General features: G+C 38.8%; 1 protein-coding gene across 1 annotated transcript in view; it reads right to left on the minus strand.

Moving 5' to 3' along the window:
* cntnap2a (contactin associated protein 2a) overlaps window positions 1-19501 on the minus strand; it is a 1161044-nt gene that overhangs the window by 18778 nt on the left and 1122765 nt on the right. The window contains exon 22 of the mRNA XM_028803276.2: window positions 12487-12717. Within this exon, the coding sequence (XP_028659109.1) occupies window positions 12487-12717 (231 nt within the window). The remainder of the gene's footprint in view (window positions 1-12486; window positions 12718-19501) is intronic.

The following is a 19501-nucleotide window of genomic DNA, read 5'->3' on the forward strand; positions in this document are numbered from 1 at the left end:
ACTTCTTCCTCAAAGTCAAACTACTGGAATAAAAGTGGACGGAATTCAGCGATACGCAACCCCTTTGTTACGAAGAAGTGACATGCCCTGCCTGAGCTCTTCATTAGAAGCAGTGATGCCAAGTCTCAGAAGTACAGAGAAAAGACTAGCCAAAAATCTACAACTTGCAGCCATCTACACCGCGGAAGTAGAGAATCTGGAGCAAGCAGGCTATATCACTAAAATACAGAGGGAAGCAGTGGCTAGACAAGAATCGTGGTACATCCTTCACCATATGGTTCATCATAATGGTATGACGAGGTTAGTTTTCAACTGCTCATTTCAGTTCTGAGGATCAACGCTAAATGAGTACTTGTTACCTGGCCCCACTTTAGGCCCATTACTATTAGGAGTGCTAATCTGGCTTAGAGAACATACTGTGGCAGTCAGTGGAGACATAAAGGCTATGTTCCACCAGGTACACCTGTTAGAAAGGGATAAGGTCCTCCTTCGATTCATTTGGTGAGATATTAGACGAAAGATGGATCCTGACATCTATGAGTGGCAAGTTTTGCCATTTGGCACAACTTGTAGCCCATGCTGTGCTACATTTGCCCTGCAGACTCATGTTCATAATCATAGTGAACCTGGTGATGATATAAGATTAGCAGTTGAGAGGCATTTTTATGTTGACAATTTTCTACAGAGTTTCTGCACATTTAAACAAGCAAAGGACATGGTGGATAAATTAATAAATCTTCATTTAGAAGGTTTTCAGTTATTTTCAGTTAGTTCAGTGGGCTAGTAACAATCCTATTGTGACAGGTCACTTACCAAACAAAGCACGGTCTGAAATGAGTGAACTATGGCTAGCTCAGGATTGAATACATTCTCCAGAGCCTACACTGGGTTTAAGCTGGTATTGCTCTTCTGACACTCTAAGCTACAGGCATCGGGCAATTAAGTATGACAGGCCCACACTACAGAATATTTATAAAGTTCTAGCAAGTCAGTATGACTCACTTGGGCTCCTTATTCCATTCACTACTCGAGCAAAGGTATTAGTTCAGCAGCTTTGGCAAAAGGAGCGACATTGGGATGACCCCCTCTTCCCTGAAGATTTACTTCAGGCTTGGTGCTTATGGGAGGGAGAACTAATTCACTTATCAAAGGTTACATTCCTCCGGTGTACCAAACAACTGATATGGATGTCCCAGAACCCAGACAGGAGCTGCACATATTCTATGATGCCTCAGAACAGGCCTATGGTTCAGTGGCCTATCTCAGAATGGAAGACTGTAAAGGCAACTGGCAGGTTTCCTTTGTAATGGCTAGATCCAGAGTAGCTCCAAAGCGTCAGCTTTCAATCACAAGGTTAGAACTTTGTGCCGCTTTGACAGGGGCTCAAGTTTCCAAGCTATTCAAAACAGAAATATCCATACCGATCAGCAGTGTCATTTTGTGGACAGACTCAACAACTGTTCTTAATTGGCTTCATTCTAGTTCATGCTGATTTAAGGTATTTGTGGGCACCAGAGTAGCCGAGATTCAAGAGCATGATACCTGGTGCTACGTAGACTCTGTTAATAACTCTGCCGATTACATAACTTGAGGAAAGACCCTAATAGAGATAGCGAAACCAGGTCACTGGCGATTTGGACCACCCTTTCTCTACAGCACCAAAGAGATTGGCCTGAGATGACTTGCATCAATGTTGCTGAAAATATAGCTGAATTATAGCCTCCTAGACCCAGTACAGTCCTCCTACTTTTAGTACCAGCTATTCCAGATACTAGTCAGTTTCGCACCTTTGGTGAGTTGGTAGAAGCCACTGTGAGATTAGTTGAAGGAGCTGAGCAAGATTATCAACCTTGTGCCTCTGATTACCAAAAGGCTGAACTGCAACTTGTATGAAGGTCTCAAATAGATACTTTTCCTGATGAATTCTATCAACTACAAGAAGGTAAACCTGTTTCTTCTAGTAGCAGACTGATTGCCATATCACCAAAATTTGACCATTCCAGTGAAATTATCAGAGTTGGTGGTAGGCTGCGGCGAGCTGAGCAATTGGAATGTGATGCAATGCATCCTATTATATTGGATCCTATTCACCCTGTGAAAAAATTGCTGATTCAAAGATTTGATGAACAACTTAGTCACCCTGGACTAGAACGTTTATTTGCTGAAATTAGGCGCATATACTGAATTCTGAGAGGAAGAGAAGCAATTAGGAAACATCAGCATGTTTGCAGAGAGTGTCAAAGATGGCGAGCTAAACATCAAGTCCCTTAGGTGGCCGATCTGCCATTAGCCCAGCTTCGATTTTTTAAGACAACATTCTATAGTACTGGAGTGGATTGCTTTGGGCCTTTTATTGTGAAAGTCGGCCGTCGTAATGAAAAGAGATGGGGAGTGGTATTCAAATGTTTTACAACCCAGTGTGTCTATTTGGACATATTCAATAACATGCTTGCAGAGTCTTTCTTAATGGCCCTTCGATGCTTTATTCCACGACGAGGAAAACCCTATGAATTGCTTTGTGATCAAGGTACACATTTTCGTGGAAGTAATCAAGAGTTGTGTGAGGCCTTTGCAAGTTTAACAAGTGATCTTAAGTTGCTTCTGGCCAAACAAAAAATTGGGTTCCAGTTCAATCCACCAGATGCACCACATTTTGGTGGTGCTTGGGAGTGGGAGATTTGTTTGATAAAGACTGCACTCAGCATAACCGTGGGGTCCCAAACAGTTACTGAAGAGGCGCTGGGGACAATTCTAGTGGAAGTATAAGGGATCTTAAACGCAAAACCTTTAGGGTATGTTTCTTTCAATTTAGCTGATTTTGACCCACTGACCCCCAACTATCTGCTTATGGGGCGGCCTGACTCATCCCTTTCTCAGGTTGTCTATCCTGAATCAGATCTCTTGACTAGAAGGAGATGGAGACACAGCCAGGTGCTGGCAGATCGTTTCTGGTCATGCTTTCTGAAGTATTACCTACCGATTCTTCAGACACATCAGAAGTGGCAGAAAAAAGCAGCTAATCTAGCAGATGGAAAGGAAGTAATGCTTCTTGATCCACAGTTACCCAGAGCTTCATGGCCTGTAGGTAGAGTGCTGCGTGTCATACCAGGAGCTGACGGATGGGTTTGAATAGCTGAAGTAAGGATTCGACCTGTGACCCGAGTTATAGAACTTCCAAAAATACCTGACGATGAGCCTTCCAGTGACAGACCTTCAGAATGATGTAAAAGGTCAAATTTGGTATACCAAATTTGGCGGCAGCTGTAAAAAAGGTTTGTGTGCTTTTAAGGCGCTGAAGCATGGTCACATGAAAACCGTGGAGTGTGCAGTGAGCATGTTAGTTTTGCGAGATGTACCTCGTGAACTACTGTAGCCATTAGAGAAAGTTTAAGTTTGTGCTTTTGTTGACAAAATGTAAGTTCTTATGTACATATTTAGAAGTCAAGTATTAAAACTTAGAGAGAAAACTGTTCTGAATTAGTAGTTAGGTTAATATTTTATATTACAGTACTTAGTGTTTATTATTATTATTACCGTAGATCCCATTAATACCATTCAGTAAAGTAGGGGATGTACTCTGTTTAATATAGATTCAGCCTGTAAATTATTGGGATATTGCATTAAATCTTTACGAGATGTTGTGTTTTAATATGGATATAAACCTGTAACGTTACCACATTTAAATTGTAATTGCAAACACCTTACGTTGAAAGTGTGAATCTATAGCGCCTCCTATTGGATATTTGTGTATTGCATAGTGAAATAACATGTATATATGTACTAAATGTCTTATTTTGTTGTTTGCCTGTTAGAACCACACACATACTCACCTACCTGTACAGTTGTTCTACTTCATGTGAATTTCAGGCATTTCAACATTAAAGCAATGTTCCTGAAATGGTTGGATTAGTTCCTGTGTTCTAACTGACACACCACAAATACTACAGCGTATTGCAAGTCTGCCTTCTCAACTTCCTTTCCAATACTGATGATATCGTTTACATTGGTTTTTAAACAGGAATACAGTGCATTTAAAACATATTCAGACACCTTCACTTTATGCACACTTTATTTTGTGATAGATTTGATTTTAAATAGATATGTACATTTGCCATTTTTGCCCATAAGTCTGATCATGTTTGCTTTAAATATTGTTGAGATATGTCTAGAACTTAATTGGAGTCCACCTGTGGAAAACTGAATGGCTTGGGCTTAATCAGAAAAAAGGGACACACTTCTGTATATAAGGTCCTACAATTAACACTGCATTTCAGGACTAAAAACAAAGCATGAAATCCAAGGAACTTTCTGTAGACTTCTGTGATAAAATTGTGGTGAGGCATAGATCAGTGCAAGGGTAAAAAATTATCTTAGAATGTTTGAGTGTTCCTATGAGGACGGTGACCTTAATAATAGTGCAATGGAAGAAATCAGGAACCACCAGGACTCTTCCTAGTGTTGGTTGTCCAGCCAAACTGAATAACTGAGGAAAAAGGGCTTTGGTCAGGGAGGTGACCAAGAATCCACTCCAATAGAGCTTCAGAAGTCATCTGCTGAGAGAAGAAAAACTGTTGGCAAAATGACCATTTTAGCAGAAATCTGTGTCAGGTAATTAAGGTAGAGTTGCTAGATGGAACCCACTCTTGAGTAAAAGGCATATGATAATCTGCTTGAAGTTTGCCAAACAGCATTTAAAGGACTATGAGAGCTTGAAGGAAAAGATATGCTGGTGTTATGAGGAAAAAAACTGAATGCTTTAGTCAGAACACCAAGCACTATGTCTAGCTAAGACCAGGCACTGCTCACCACCTGCCTAACACCATCCCTAAAGTGAAGTATGGGTGGCTGTATTATGCTACTGGGATGCGGCAGGGGCAGAAATGAGGGAAGGATGAATGCAGCCAAATACAGAAAGGTCCTTTAAGAAAACCTGCTCCAAAGTGCATGCAACTTCAGACTGGGTCAATGGTTCACCTTTCAGCACTTCAATGACTCAAAGCATAAAGGCAAGACAATGCTGGAGTGGCTTTGGGACAAGTCTCAGACTGCCTTTGAGTGGCCCAGCCAAAGGTTAGACTTAAACACCATTGAACATCTGTGGAGAGACCTGATGGTGGCAGTTTATAAACACCTCCAATCCAATCTAACAGTGCTTAAGAAGATCTGCCAGTAACTGCCTAAATCTAAGCATGCAAAGCTTACTTAAAAAGTCTCAAAGCTGTAATTGCTGCCAAAGGGGTTTCTAGAAAGTGATGAATTAGATATCTGAAATCTTAAATAAATGAGAGATTTCAGTTTTACGTTCTTAATAAATTTGCAAAGCTTTCTGAAAACATGTTTTCACTTTGTCATCATGGGTTAATTAGTGCAGATTTATTTTGTTTCTTTAAAATAAGATTTTGCAGGCAGTGTTTAATTTTCAAACATTTTTCCATGTGACAAAAGTATAAAAGTGAATTCAAGCCTTACAAAAATACCCCATTTGTTGAAATATGTACAAGTGCTGCCATGTAGACCACAATGCTGTATCTGGAGGCAAACACAACATATTAAATTTGAAATTATGCAACAAAAGTGAATCTGTAAATAAGGGGCTCAAATGGAATAATCCTGCAGCAAACAACAGACACCTTCCTCAGTCAGAAGCCCAATTTAATTATTTGAGCAAAGTTTTCTTTTATCTTTGTTTTCCATAAACTCTATGGTGTGTGTGCCTGAGTTGGTCTTAGGTGCCCAGTGGGGAAGTCCTGTGAAGGGAATGCCTCTTGAAAGAAGAGAACCTGGGGCCTCATGCATAACGGCGTGCGTAGAATTCTCACTATAACATGATGTAAGCACAAAAACCGAAATTTGCTTACGCACAGAAAAATCCAGATGCAGGAATCTGTGCGTTCGCCAACTTCCGCGTTCTTCTGCTACATAAATCCCGCTCAGCGTGGAAATAAACGCATATGCACGCACTTGCTGTCCCGCCCCAACTCCTCCCAGAATTACGCCTCTTTGAATATGCAAATCAATATAAATAGCTCTTAAGCCCAGCGTTCTGTGAAAAGGCAATGGCAAAGTACGAGGAAAAATAGAAGAAATTCAGCGAATACCAAATGGAGGCAAAGAAAAATGTGCTATTTCTTGGTTGGTTTAAACAGTTATATAAGCAACAAAAGGAAGTTGATTGAGTGACATAGCGTGTCGGAGAAACTCGAAAGCTCAAGTTTTCAAATTCGCACAGTGCCAGAAGTAAAAAAGTTGTCAGATATCAAAGTCGGCGTGAAAAGGCGACTCGTAGCCCACCGTCATATGAAAGCTTATTAGGGTACAGTGAAAAAAAGGCACACAGTGTGAAAAAAGCACGAAATGTCAACTTTAATCTTGAAATTTCCACTTTAATCACATAGTTTATTTTGTCATTAAAATAGAACATCATAAACTTCATCTTAAAATCGTTTAATTTACTAGTTTCTCAAATCCCATTGTAACTAAAGTAGCACGTTAAATGCTTTGTTGTGTACTGTATTTGATCTTATATGTGCTCTATGTGCCTGAATCACTACGTGCTCTTCCTCCGACAGGACACAGAATCCATTACGTTCGTAATATTACAGTTCTCTGAGTAATTCAAATACTGAGAAGTATACGTGATATCATTTTCATGATGATATGCGTTAAAGCATGTTATTAAACATGGGAACATGGTGGCGCAGTGATTGTTCATGTCTTACAGCAACAAGATGCTTGCTGCACCATGCACGACCTTCAATGAAATGCTTTATTACAGAAGTCTTTTTCAAACATACTAACCCCCAATTCCTGTCCTTACTTTTCTTTCTCCAAATACCCAATCGCCACACAATCAGCTCTGTAATAGACGTCAAGCCATCTGTAAGCTTAGAACGCCGATTTTTCAAAACTTTTAAGGAACATCGAAATATCTTCGTAATGTTTACTTATACTATCCATCTATCCTTCCAGTGTCGAGCCAGCCACAGCATGAAAACATCGCGAGGCAGGAACAATCCGTGAACGGTGAACCAGCTCCATGCTAGCACTGCGGCACCATGTAGTTAAAGTTAAACTTTTATCTGTATAATATAATCAACATATTTTGCTGCATTTCATCTTAAAAATTATATCGTCATCATATGTAAATACTGTAAACGCTTTATAAAGTGGCTCAGGTTGTGCAATATTATAACTGTATCCTAAGTACAATTACCTCACGGTAACTTGTAAGTACAAACAGTTCTACAAGGAGCTCTTGATGGACTGATTGAGTGTGTTTATAGTTCTTGGGATGAAACTGTTTGTGAACCACGAGGTCCGAACAGAAAAGGCTATGAAGCGTTAGTCGGATGAGAGCAGTTCAAATAGCGAATGGCTGAGGCAGAGAGTGCTTGATGCTGTATACCGATAATTCTCTTTCCAATCGCTGTAGATCTGTGATTCACACTCAGATACAGTGATATAAATACTCCGAGTGGTGCAGTGCAAGTAATATGGAAAAAGATGATCCACTGTGGCAACCCCTAACGGGAGCAGCTGAAAGAAGAAGAAGAAGGTGAAGTGAGAGTAACAACCTAAAGCAGTTATGGTATTTAGAATAGTTTGACCATTCTGTGGACCATTATATTGTTACAGGTTAATTACAATCAGATGCATTAAATTTATGAACGATATGCGGTTAATTTCAGTGTATTTGATAAAGCCGCCGTCGTGGATGTGGATCTAAGAAAGGGTAACCACACAGGAACAGTAGCACTGCTTTGACGCTGGGTGCCGCCAGTCTGCAAAACCGAGCGGAGAACTTGCATACGACAGGGTATGAGGTACCGTGGAAAAGTGCGTGGCTTTATGCCAAGTGTAGATTTTATACATCGTGATTTGAACGTGGAAACGTTCTTACGCAACATTTCTGTGTGTACGCACCGTTTATACATGAGGCCCCTGGTCACCCATATATTTTGATAACCAAGAAATATGCACAAAATGAAATTTGAAGAGCTTCTTGAGTTTTTTACCTTCAAAATTTCCAACACAATTTGCAAAATTAAAACTGAAAGAAAGGTGTTTACTGTCTGTGTTTTTCATGATCTGCTGTCAAATTTAATTTTGACATGCTTTTATAGAGAAAATATAGGAATCGTAAAAAAATTCAACCTCAAGATTTTGATGAATCTTGACATTTTAGACCTTTCTGAGTCCGAGCATACCATTTTTTAAATTATGTCTGCTTGTGTGTTTGTGTGTAAACACAATAACTGGAAAACACTTTGACCTAGGTCAATGAGATTTTGTACACCTGCTTTGTATCAAAAATAAGGAAATCTATTAACTTTTGGGCCACTTCCTTCAACCGGAAGTGGAACTTCAAAATAATACTTTCACAAATTTTCAAGTAATCTATGGTTATAATTACATATAGATGACTAGCAAAATACCCGCGCTTCGCAGCGGAGAAGTAGTGTGTTAAAGAGGTTATGAAAAAGTAAAGGAAACATTTTAAAAATAACGTAACGTGATTGTCAATGTAATTGTGTTGTCATTGTTATGAGTGTTGCTGTCATATATATATACATATACACATATACACACACATATACACACATATACAGATATATTATATATACATATACACATATATTTTTTATATATTATATTTTTTATATATATATATATATATATATATATATATACACACATACATACATACATATACACACATAGATGCACTCACAATAACATAGAAATCAATATAAACAACATTAACATCATTATCATATGAGAATATGAAGTAATATATAAGAAGCACATTTCATATAAATATAAATAATTAAACAGTAAAATCTTCTTGTATAATTTGCTACCGTGGCTTTTCGTTGGTCTGTCCAGGATATTTAAATCACCTGTAGCTTGCAAACTGTTTCACCTATTGACTTGAAATGTGGTACACATATAATATGTCACGTCTGCTATCCGCTTTATGGGTGATGATTGTATTACTGTTTTTATGTTTATTTTATTTTAGAATCAACTCCTATCTGCGCACACCAGGGCGGCCGTGGGCAGATGCGTATGGTGTATTCACTCCATGTTATCGTGCATTGCGCTGTCACTGGTATTTTGATAAAAGAATTTGAACAATATATAAGAAGCGTATAAATTATTAAACAGTAAAACATTAACATTTAAGAAGTAAAGTTACATTGAGTACTACTGCAGTGCCTTCGGGTATACCTCATTTTTTCTTTGCCCATTACATGCTTAAATGTATACATTTTTTGGTGTACCTACCCGAGAACACGCGACATATAACCGACCGTGGGAGAAGCATGGATTTTAAAGAAGCGTTGAGTTCATCTGCTGGTCTCCCTCGTGGAATAACTGGTAATGTTTCACTAAAATCTACAGCGAGTAAAACGACATTACCTCCTTTTTTTTTTGTACGATCTCTGAGATGTTGCTTTTTTCGGTTCAAGGCTTCATAAGCTCTTTTATGTTCCATGGTGTACTTAATAAGTACTAATTATCCCAATCCATCATCTTTGAATGTTGCAAGACTTTCGCCTTGTATGTAGATCGGGGTAATTACATTCATTGCATTCCTAGTGTGAATCACAATCTGATTGTATGGGTGGTTACCTGGCACTGTAGGGTTGCCACCCGTCCTTTAAAATACGGAATCGTGCCGCGTTTGACAATGAAATTGCGCGTCCCGTTTTGAATCAATAGTGGACGGGATTTATCCCGTATTTTTGTAATCATTTTTTTTTTAAAGCAGCGTCTCATGCAAATCATCCCACACGCATTTTATGAAGATGCCTCCTTTCCTACTTTTGATTGGGTAATACTTGATGTCATCGTTAGTTTGATTGGTGTTTTTAACTGTCCAGTGAGGAGGGCGTGTCTTTTAAGTACAGTCTGCAAAGTGTTGGCACTGAGATGTGGCGTCAGCGCCATACTTGAAGCCCCTAATGTTGCGGTCAGCAAGTCGGCTAACATCCGCCATGTGCCGTCTTTCAGTTGCGAGAAGCAGATCATAGAATGCTTGAAACTGTTGCCCCTAACGTTGCGCCACGGCGTGTGGTTCGTTTATACCTCGTGTCTTCTCATTAAACTTTTATCTCGCGAATATGTTATTGCAATCCGCAGCGGGAGCGTTTCTATAAACTTTATTTAAACTTACGTTTTACACCGTGGTTTGTTTCCCTTATGAACATGCTTGTATGCTTAACTCGCTCCGTTCTCAATTGTTTAATTAATTTTTTGCTCTTCGCTGTTTGCGGCTGTTCCTCCATTTCCCCCTACTTCGTTCTTTTATCTCGCGAATATGTTATTGCAATCCTTAACGGGAGCGTTTCAATAAACTGATTGAAAATAGTTTTGCATTTACCTTTTTAGTAAAAGGCGAGCTTTTAAGCCTGAGAAATCACCCCGTAAATGCACACGTTTAATTGGACATGTGTTAATATGTATGGTTACACAGTATTAAAAGACAGTGAACAACGTCAGTTACCTTTGTTCCCACGTTTGATAAAAGGTCAGCTTTTAAGCCTGAGAAATCACCCCGTAAATGCACACGTTTAATTGCACATGTGTTAATATGTATGCTTACACAGTATTAAAAGACAGTCAAAAATTAACGTCATTTACCTTCGTTCCCGCGTGCGACTCGTGCTGTAAATCTCTTCCTTGTTTTTAGTTCACGTGATTACGTAGGAGGCGTGATGACGCGATACGTGACTCCGCCTCCTCCATTACAGTGTATGGACAAAAAATATGTTCCAGTTATGACCATTACGCTTTGAATTTCGAAATGAAACCTGCCTAACTTTTGTAAGTAAGCTGTAAGGAATGAGCCTGCCAAATTTCAGCCTTCCAACTACACGGGAAGTTGGAGAATTAGTGATGAGTGAGTCAGTCAGTGAGTGAGTCAGTCAGTGAGGGCTTTGCCTTTTATTATTATAGATTCAAATTTTGTATAGATATTTATAATGATAAAACACAAACAGATATGAACTTTGAGAAAAATTATTCAACCAGAAGTAGTATTTTATTTAAACAATCATCGAAATTTTTTGTATCATGGAAATATAAATGTGCACATGATGTTAAAAATTGTATTCAATATAATGCATATTCTTTCAGTAACTAATTTTAATTTCATTTTAATTTATACATCATCAGTTTAACAATAATGTGTAAACACTGAATATGTTGTGTAAATATAAAGATGTAATGGGAACAATAAGCTGCTACGTCCCCATCGTGGTCCTGGTAATACTTTAAATTATTATTTTTTTAATTTCCGCCATCATTTTCATTAAATGAAGCTAAATGCAGTTTTACCAATAGCAATTTATTGCAAAAAATATTATATAATACTAACACTTTTTCTATGTTTTTAGGTGACTATAACTCATTTTACTTTGCACATAATCTAGGTAATGCATATGTAATCATGAAAAAATTCCACCACCGTTTTTAACCTCCCTAAGTGAGAAAATATCATTTTAATCTAAAGTTTGACTATAAATAAAGATAAATGACTGTGTATGATCAATTGGATATGATGAGAAACAAAGACATATGATATTTGAGAAATATTGTGCAAATGGAAGTGGTTCTGATGACCTTTTCCTCCTTCTCAGTACACGAGAAAGTCAAGGGGAGCACACTGATTTTTTGTTTAATATTTCTTCTTTTCTGTTTAGTGTTTTGTTATATTTGGTATTCTCTTGTTTTAAGGTTCCTAAAAATATCTAACATTTTCCCACAACATCATTTTTATTCTAATGGATGCCACCATTTTTTGCAGTATTGTTGTAGCAGTTGCTATGCCATTGCTATGGGTGATGCTCACAGCTATGCTGCACATGTCATCGGAGTCAAGGATATAAAGGACACCTCTGTGCACTTCCTGGTAAATGAGATTGGATAACAAACATTTCCTTGTTGATTTGCAACTCTCAGTTTGGGTGAAATATAGGATGAAGTTTTGATTAAAGAATCTAGTTTTGGCTTTCGGTAAAGTTTCAATTTCTGGTCACAATTTTCTTTCCTGTTCCCCCACAGACAATAACAGTGTATGCCTATTGTTTAGTTTTTGATTAAAATTCTCTGGTGACGAAAGCCTCATTTGCAAGAATGAAGAAGCAGGAAAGGGTGGTTGATAGGTAATGGCAATGGATGGGCCTCCTGTGTAAAACACAGGAAGCAATATTCTTTGCTTTCCACCCCAAAAACCTTAAGCTCCCAAAAAAACTCTTTTTAGAGTCTTTTGCATTTAACAATTTTAGTATCAAATTTGTGAAACTGTATAGATACTGAAACTTGACTTTGTCTCTCATCACTGCATAGATGTAATGAAGAGCATAAGTTAAAATTGTAAACAATGATACACATATCAGACCTTGTGAATTACTATAAAGGACCCATCTTTCAATATATTAGCAATTCTGATTCAGCAGCTATGCTATTCATATTACTTACCAGAATCCAGATGCCAGGGATCAGTGGCAGCTGACATTGGAGGAATAGTGAGAGGAGAGGCCCCGCAATTTGATTCTACAAGTTCCCCTTGAATGTGGACAGGAGAAATGCTACGAGAACCAAGAGCAGCCTTGAGTGGAGCAATCTGGTTAAACTGGACTCTCGAGAGGCAGCCAACAAATCCAGGTGTGTTGTATTTCTGTATTAATTCTGGATCAAGTTTTCCAGTTTCTGAAAATTAACAGATTGCATGTACTGTTATCAATGCAAACAACAAGTTAACAAGTAAAACAAAAAATTGACAGTAAAGAAAATGCATATCACAATTTAAAGCATTACAATATTTTATTTTTCTACATATGGAAAGATAAAGTCATGTTTGCTTTGAACAAATAGGGATTTTTTTACAAATATCCATAATACAAAATCATTTTTAGCACTATTTTTTATATTTTTTCATAATTATTGACATCTCTGCATTTCAAATAACATATCATAATAAGTATATGAATTATAATATTGACCATATAAATGATCACTAATCTTATTCTAAATACTGAATTAACAGAAAGAGAAAATGTCAAAAAGTCTAGGTGCAGACCAACGGTGCTGGGCAAGACAGGAGCACCACTGAATAGCCAATTGAATTACATAGTTTACATAATGTCACATAATTTATATGGCAGAGACATCAAGAATAGTCTGGCTGTGGCTTGAAGCACTAAACAAGAGAATGTTTTGTATTAGTACAGTTTTGATGACAACAAGCCATTCAGTCCAACAAAGCTCGACAATCCTAGTCACCTAATTTTTCCAAAACAACTTTTATTTGTACAACTTAGATGTTTTCTAAAAACATGCTACTTGATTCTACATGATGACAACATATAAACCAATCAAATGGAGGAAAGCAACATGCTACAAATGAGTTTTCCCAAAACCTCTTCATTTCAAATCAGATCCATTGCAATTATTATAAACCAGTGAAACATATGGACCTACAATCCTGAAATAAAATGCAAATAAAGCCCTGGTTAAAGACAAGGAGCTGTTGACACTTCTTATGTTTTCTAAATAGTTACTTCTTTTAATTCCTCTAGAATTCATAATGTATTTTATTACTTCTGGTGGCTCATACAGTGCAAGCTGAACTTCCCTATTTTGGCAACATGTTGTTTTATTTTTCCATTAAAAAATACAGATGTTTGTCTTGTCAGTTACAGGAGATGGATGTCTAAAGTGGAACTCCATTAGCAGCGGTATTATTTTTTTCTCTTATTTTTTATCATTCCAAGGTATCCTGTATTTATTCAATCTGAGGGGGTTCGTTTACAGAATATGCAAGCATATATAAAAATGAGCATCAGGAAACGGGCTCAGGAAGAAATGGATAAGAAAGCTAAAGCTTCATCCAAGTCTAGACGGGCATCAAGTCCTAGCTCAAGGTAGGGCCTTTCAGAGACTAACTTGGAACAGACAGGCAAAAGCACAGATTTCCCGGGACCTGGTGCTGCTGCGTTTGCTCCACTCTGAGCAAAAGTGGGAGCGAATGTGCAAGTGAGTCAGGTCACGATAGCTCCTCAATTCCAGATGATTCAATGAAACTGAAAATGGCCTTGCCTTCCATGTTGTCATCTACTCCTCACGAGCCGCGAACATCGACTTTAACTGGGCTTACCACTTCACTCGCAGAGCACAAAGACTGAAATGATCTGTCCAAACTGAAGGTAACAATTGCCGTAATGGCCACTGCCACCGCTCAAGATATAAAGGAGCTCAAGAAAGATATAAAGAAAGAAAGAAATGATATAAGGAAGGAAATAAATGATATAAGGAAAAGTGATATAAATGATGTAAGGAAAGAAATAAAGGACATACACAAGACAATTGAGAAGCTGCTGCAGGATATTATAAAGACCAGGAAAAACGTTTAAATAATCGCTTTGAGGCAGTCTTTAAAGGAATGCTACAAAAAACTGAGGAACAAATTCAGGAAAATGCGTCTAAGTTTGAGAATAAACTGAGAACACTTGGTGCTCAGTTGGAAGACATTGAATTGAAATAGCTAAACAACTGGCATCTACTGCTGACAGAAAAGCAACGGTTGCAAATTCTGAATGCAAAGTACTCGGAGACAGACTTTCTGCACTGCAAGATGGATGCAGAAGGAATAATATTAGAATCGAAGGTCTCCCTGAGAACCGTGAAAGTCCAAACCCAGTGAAATTCATAGCTGAACTATTCTCTAAAATATTTGGAGAGGACTTCAAATCAGACACCGAGATAGCAGCAGCAGCTTACTGCATATGGGGATCAAATACCTCTAAACCTAGGGCTCTTATTGTGCATTTCGAAAAGTGAAAATCTAAATTACATATAATGTTACTTCTCAGAGAAAAACAAGAGATTATATTTGAATTATTATTTCATCCAAAGCGTATTTGCATCCATTCCCAATGTGAACACTCATAAAATTATAATGGCTATGGAATTTAATTGTGTTTTAAACCCAAACCTAGATAGGTCTTCTGCCACAGGGGCAATGACCTCTAACACTTTTACACAGTTTGTAACAGACCACAACTTATCAGACCCCTGGATATTTCTAAACCCAAACTCAAGAGCATATTCCTTCTACTCACCAGTGCATCACTGCTACTCAAGAATTGATTATTTCTTTGTAGATAACAATTTCTTGCCTACATTTAAATCTTGTAAGTACAACACTATTGTTATCTCCGACCACACCCCTTTGATCATGGAGCTAAAATCACTATGCCCCACATACTCATCTCGCAGCTGACACCTTAACCCACTTTTAAACCAGGTTTCTGCAGGAATACTCTGGTAAACCCTGAAGGCTTTTTTAACACTAGAATTCCTGAAGCCTATGAAAAACTCGTAATCCCGGTCCACCAGAAATCTCTTTCCACCTCTACCATCAGTGTCTTTTGTTTTGTAAATGCGTCGATCAGCACAAACAGTAAGCTGCCTGCTGTCCCATCTCCCGTCTTGACATAGCTCAGTTCTCAGGTAAAAAGTTCTCCCAGCTAAAACCTAAACTAAACCTGCCCAATTTTCCTCACCTCTCACCTACATCTATGCCAGAAAAAATATTTGTTAGTCTTGAGGACTCAGACAGCATCTCCAAAATATATAAAAACATTTTACATCTCTCCCTTTCAATGATCCAAGAGTATAGAAGGAAAAGGATCTCTCATTCAACATTTCAGAAAAGGAGTAGAAGGTAGCAATGCACAGAATTCACTCGAGCTCCATATGAGCAAAGCATACAATTATTCAACTTAAAATTATATATCAAGTTCCAACCTCATTGGGCCACATGTTTTGGGTGTGCACCAAATTAAGATCATTCTGGACCAAAATCTTTAAATGCCTTTCAGACAGCCTTGGTGTCACTATCCCTCCTAATCCATTAACAGCTGTGTTTGGTGTACTTCCAGATGGGGTTAAAGTGGAGAAGGAGAAAATCTCTAATTGTCTTTACCTCATTATTGGTAGGTAGATTTATCTTGCTCAACTGGAAGAATCCTAACTCACCTATTTTAAGTCAGTGGGTAAACGATGTTATATACCATTTGAAATTGGAAAAAATCTAATTCTCACTTTGAGGATCTGTGCAAAAGTTTTTCAAAACCTTGCAGAATCTAATCAATAACACTTTAGAATAAGCATTTAAATTGAGGAACCAGATTCTTTCCCCTCTTTCTTATTCCATTTATTTTTATTCATTTATTAATTTATATATTTACTTATTTTTACTAGTTTAAAGTTTTACTCTGCTGGCCTTGCTCTCTTTCTCATATTTGTTGTTCGGTGATTAGTGAATACAATACTTACAGTTGACTGAATTCTGAACGTATATGTATCATGTCTTGTGGGATGATAAATTGATGGGACTTGCAAGGACAGTGCTTAAATTACAATAAACACTTCTGGCCACCAGGTTGCCACTACCTAATTTTTTTTTTTGAATTTCCAAAACATATCAGGCTACAGTCAAGATTATGTCTTGCTTGTCTATGTATTTCAGTGTCTTTTGTTCTTCTTCTTCTTCTTTCTTGTTCTTTCTCACTTTATCACCTATTATGATGTACTTGATACTCAGAAGATGTTGCTGCTCTTCTTTTATATTCTAGTGATTATCACCTGGCTTTCAAACACTTTGTAATCTTTATTTGATTACATTTGATGTTCAAAGATCAATAAATACAACTTACACTTGTAAATGAATTCTGAGCACATATGCACCAACCATGTCCTGGTGTATTATTGTAAGATTTGCTTGCAGGGACCATGCTTGTATTTTTCAGGACACCAGTAAAGTGGTAACCAGGTTGCAGGTAATAACCTTTAGATTAAAATCAAGGTCAAGGATCTAGTTCATCAGTTTGTGAGAACAGGTCATCCACCTGAAGCTAAGTATGTTTGGGCCCGGCCAGTACTTGGATGGGAGACCACCTAGGAAAAGCTTCGGTTGCTGGTAAAAGAGGTGTTGGTGAAGCCTGCAGGGGGCGCTTTCCCTGTTGTCTGAATGTGGATCCCAATACTGCAGTGCAGTGATGGGGACATTGTGATGTAAAAATGCCATCCTTTGGATGAGACATAAAACCAAGGTCCTGACTCTGTGGTCATAAAGATCCCAGGGCATTCTTTGTAAAGAGTTGGGTGTATCCCTGTATGTCCAGGCCAAATTGCCCACCATGGCCTAGTCATTCTGGACCCTTAATCATCCCTTGTCTCTGAATGGCTCTCTCTCTCACCACCTAAAAGCTAATGTGTGGTGAGTGTACTGGAGCAAAAATGCATGTTGTTGCATTATTCAGGCTTATGCTACATATTAGTTGTGGTTGAAGTGGCTCCCCATTCACTCAAGCACTTTGAGTACTGTGAAAAGCACTATATAAATATAAATAATTATTATTATTAGTGTACGATCGGTGCCAGAGCTTGGTCCGCATTGCCGGCAGTAAGTCGAACCCGTTTCCAGTGAGAGTTGGACTCCGCCAGGGCTGCCCTTTGTCACCGATTCTGTTCATAACTTTTATGGACAGAATTTCTAGGCGCAGCCAGGGTGTTGAGGGGGTCCGGTTTGGTGGGCTCAGGATTGGGTCACTGCTTTTTGCAGATGATGTTGTCCTGTTTGCTTCATCAGGCCGTGATCTTCAGCTCTCTCTGGATCGGTTCGCAGCCGAGTGTGAAGCGGCTGGGATGAGAATCAGCACCTCCAAATCCGAGACCATGGTCCTCAGCTGGAAAAGGGTGGAGTGCCCTCTCAGGGTTGGTAGCGAGATCCTGCCCCAAGTGGAGGAGTTCAAGTATCTCGGGGTCTTGTTCACGAGTGAGGGAAGAATGGAGCGTGAGATCGACAGGCGGATCGGTGCGGCATCCGCAGTAATGCGGGCATTGCATCGGTCTGTCGTGGTGAAAAAGGAGCTGAGCCGCAAGGCGAAGCTCTCAATTTACCAGTCGATCTATGTTCCTACCCTCACCTATGGTCATGAGCTATGGGTAGTGACCGAAAGAACGAGATCGCGAATACAAGCGGCTGAAATGAGTTTCCTCCGCAGGGTGTCTGGGCTTTCCCTTAAAGATAGGGTGAGAAGCTCAGTCATCCGGGAGGGGCTCAGAGTAGAGCCGCTGCTCCTCCGCATCGAGAGGAGTCAGATGAGGTGGCTCGGGCATCTGATCAGGATGCCTCCTGGACGCCTCCCTGGTGAGGTGTTCCGGGCACGTCCAACCGGGAGGAGGCCCCGGGGAAGACCCAGGACACGCTGGAGGGACTATGTCTCTCGACTGGCCTGGGAACGCCTTGGGATTCTCCCGGAAGAGCTAGAAGAAGTGGCCGGGGAGAGGGAAGTCTGGGCATCTCTGCTCAAGCTGCTGCCCCCGCGACCCGACCTCGGATAAGCGGGAGACAATGGATGGATGGATGGATGGATATTATTAGTCATTGCTTAACAGACGGATAAACCTTAGCAGTTTATTTATAAAGACGAAGACAGAAGAGCTCTGACACGCTGAAAATCATTAATGAGAAAAACATCCTGTACGATAAGTCAGTACAGGCAAACCCAAAATATCTTTATGTAGATTTTAAGTAGAGACCTCTTAATTTAAAGGGACCTGGACTGGGAGGACCAGCACAGTCAATTAAAACACAAGCCACACAGTGCAGCTATTCACTTAAAGGGGGCATTTCTCTAAAAGAAAGTTTTCTCTCCATGGACACACAAGATAACATTAGTAAAATTAGTGTATTACTGCATTTCATAAAACAACAACCATTCTAAACTTTAATGGGAAAAAGGAATTCATTAAAGTGCAGTGTATAACATTTTAGTAGGGATTACACTGTGGGAGAAGAACCGGCATATCAGCATTTACAACCTACTGGAATGATTTTTCACAGAGGGATTTCACAAAAGGATTTAAATGGAGGTCTTGAAGAGTTAGTCAGATTGTTTTTGTGGGCAGTTAATAGTGAATAAAACAAGCACACACCATATAAGCAACAATTGGCTGTAAGGTTCAAACCCAGGATACTCGATCCAGGTACCAACCACTATGTTACCTTGCTGGTTCCCCTAGACAAAGTGAATAACTTCAAATTACATATGTATTAACTTTTAAAACACTGAGCTTTTTTAAACAAAACTATTTTTCTGAGACTGAATATTCTCAGCGTATGATGCCATACCTTAAACATGTTAACATTAAACCTCAAATAAAAACTGTGTTGGAGCCACTGATTGTTTTATTAATGTATGAAATTAACTTCAGAGGAGTATGACAAAGAGGCACTTTAAGATAGAGAGCAGTGTAGAGGTTATTTTTAATGTCTCTCACACCAACTTTATTAAAGTTTTGTTTCTCTCTCACCTGCCCACTCTGTTGCCTGCACAATAAATGTATTATGTCACACTCTTGTGTACTCTTGAACATCAGGTTAGATGGTTGAGAGCAAGTGACATTTTTTACAGTTTTTCTGAAT

Source organism: Erpetoichthys calabaricus, chromosome 6 (genome assembly GCF_900747795.2).
Source record: "Erpetoichthys calabaricus chromosome 6, fErpCal1.3, whole genome shotgun sequence".
Lineage (NCBI taxonomy): Eukaryota > Metazoa > Chordata > Cladistia > Polypteriformes > Polypteridae > Erpetoichthys > Erpetoichthys calabaricus.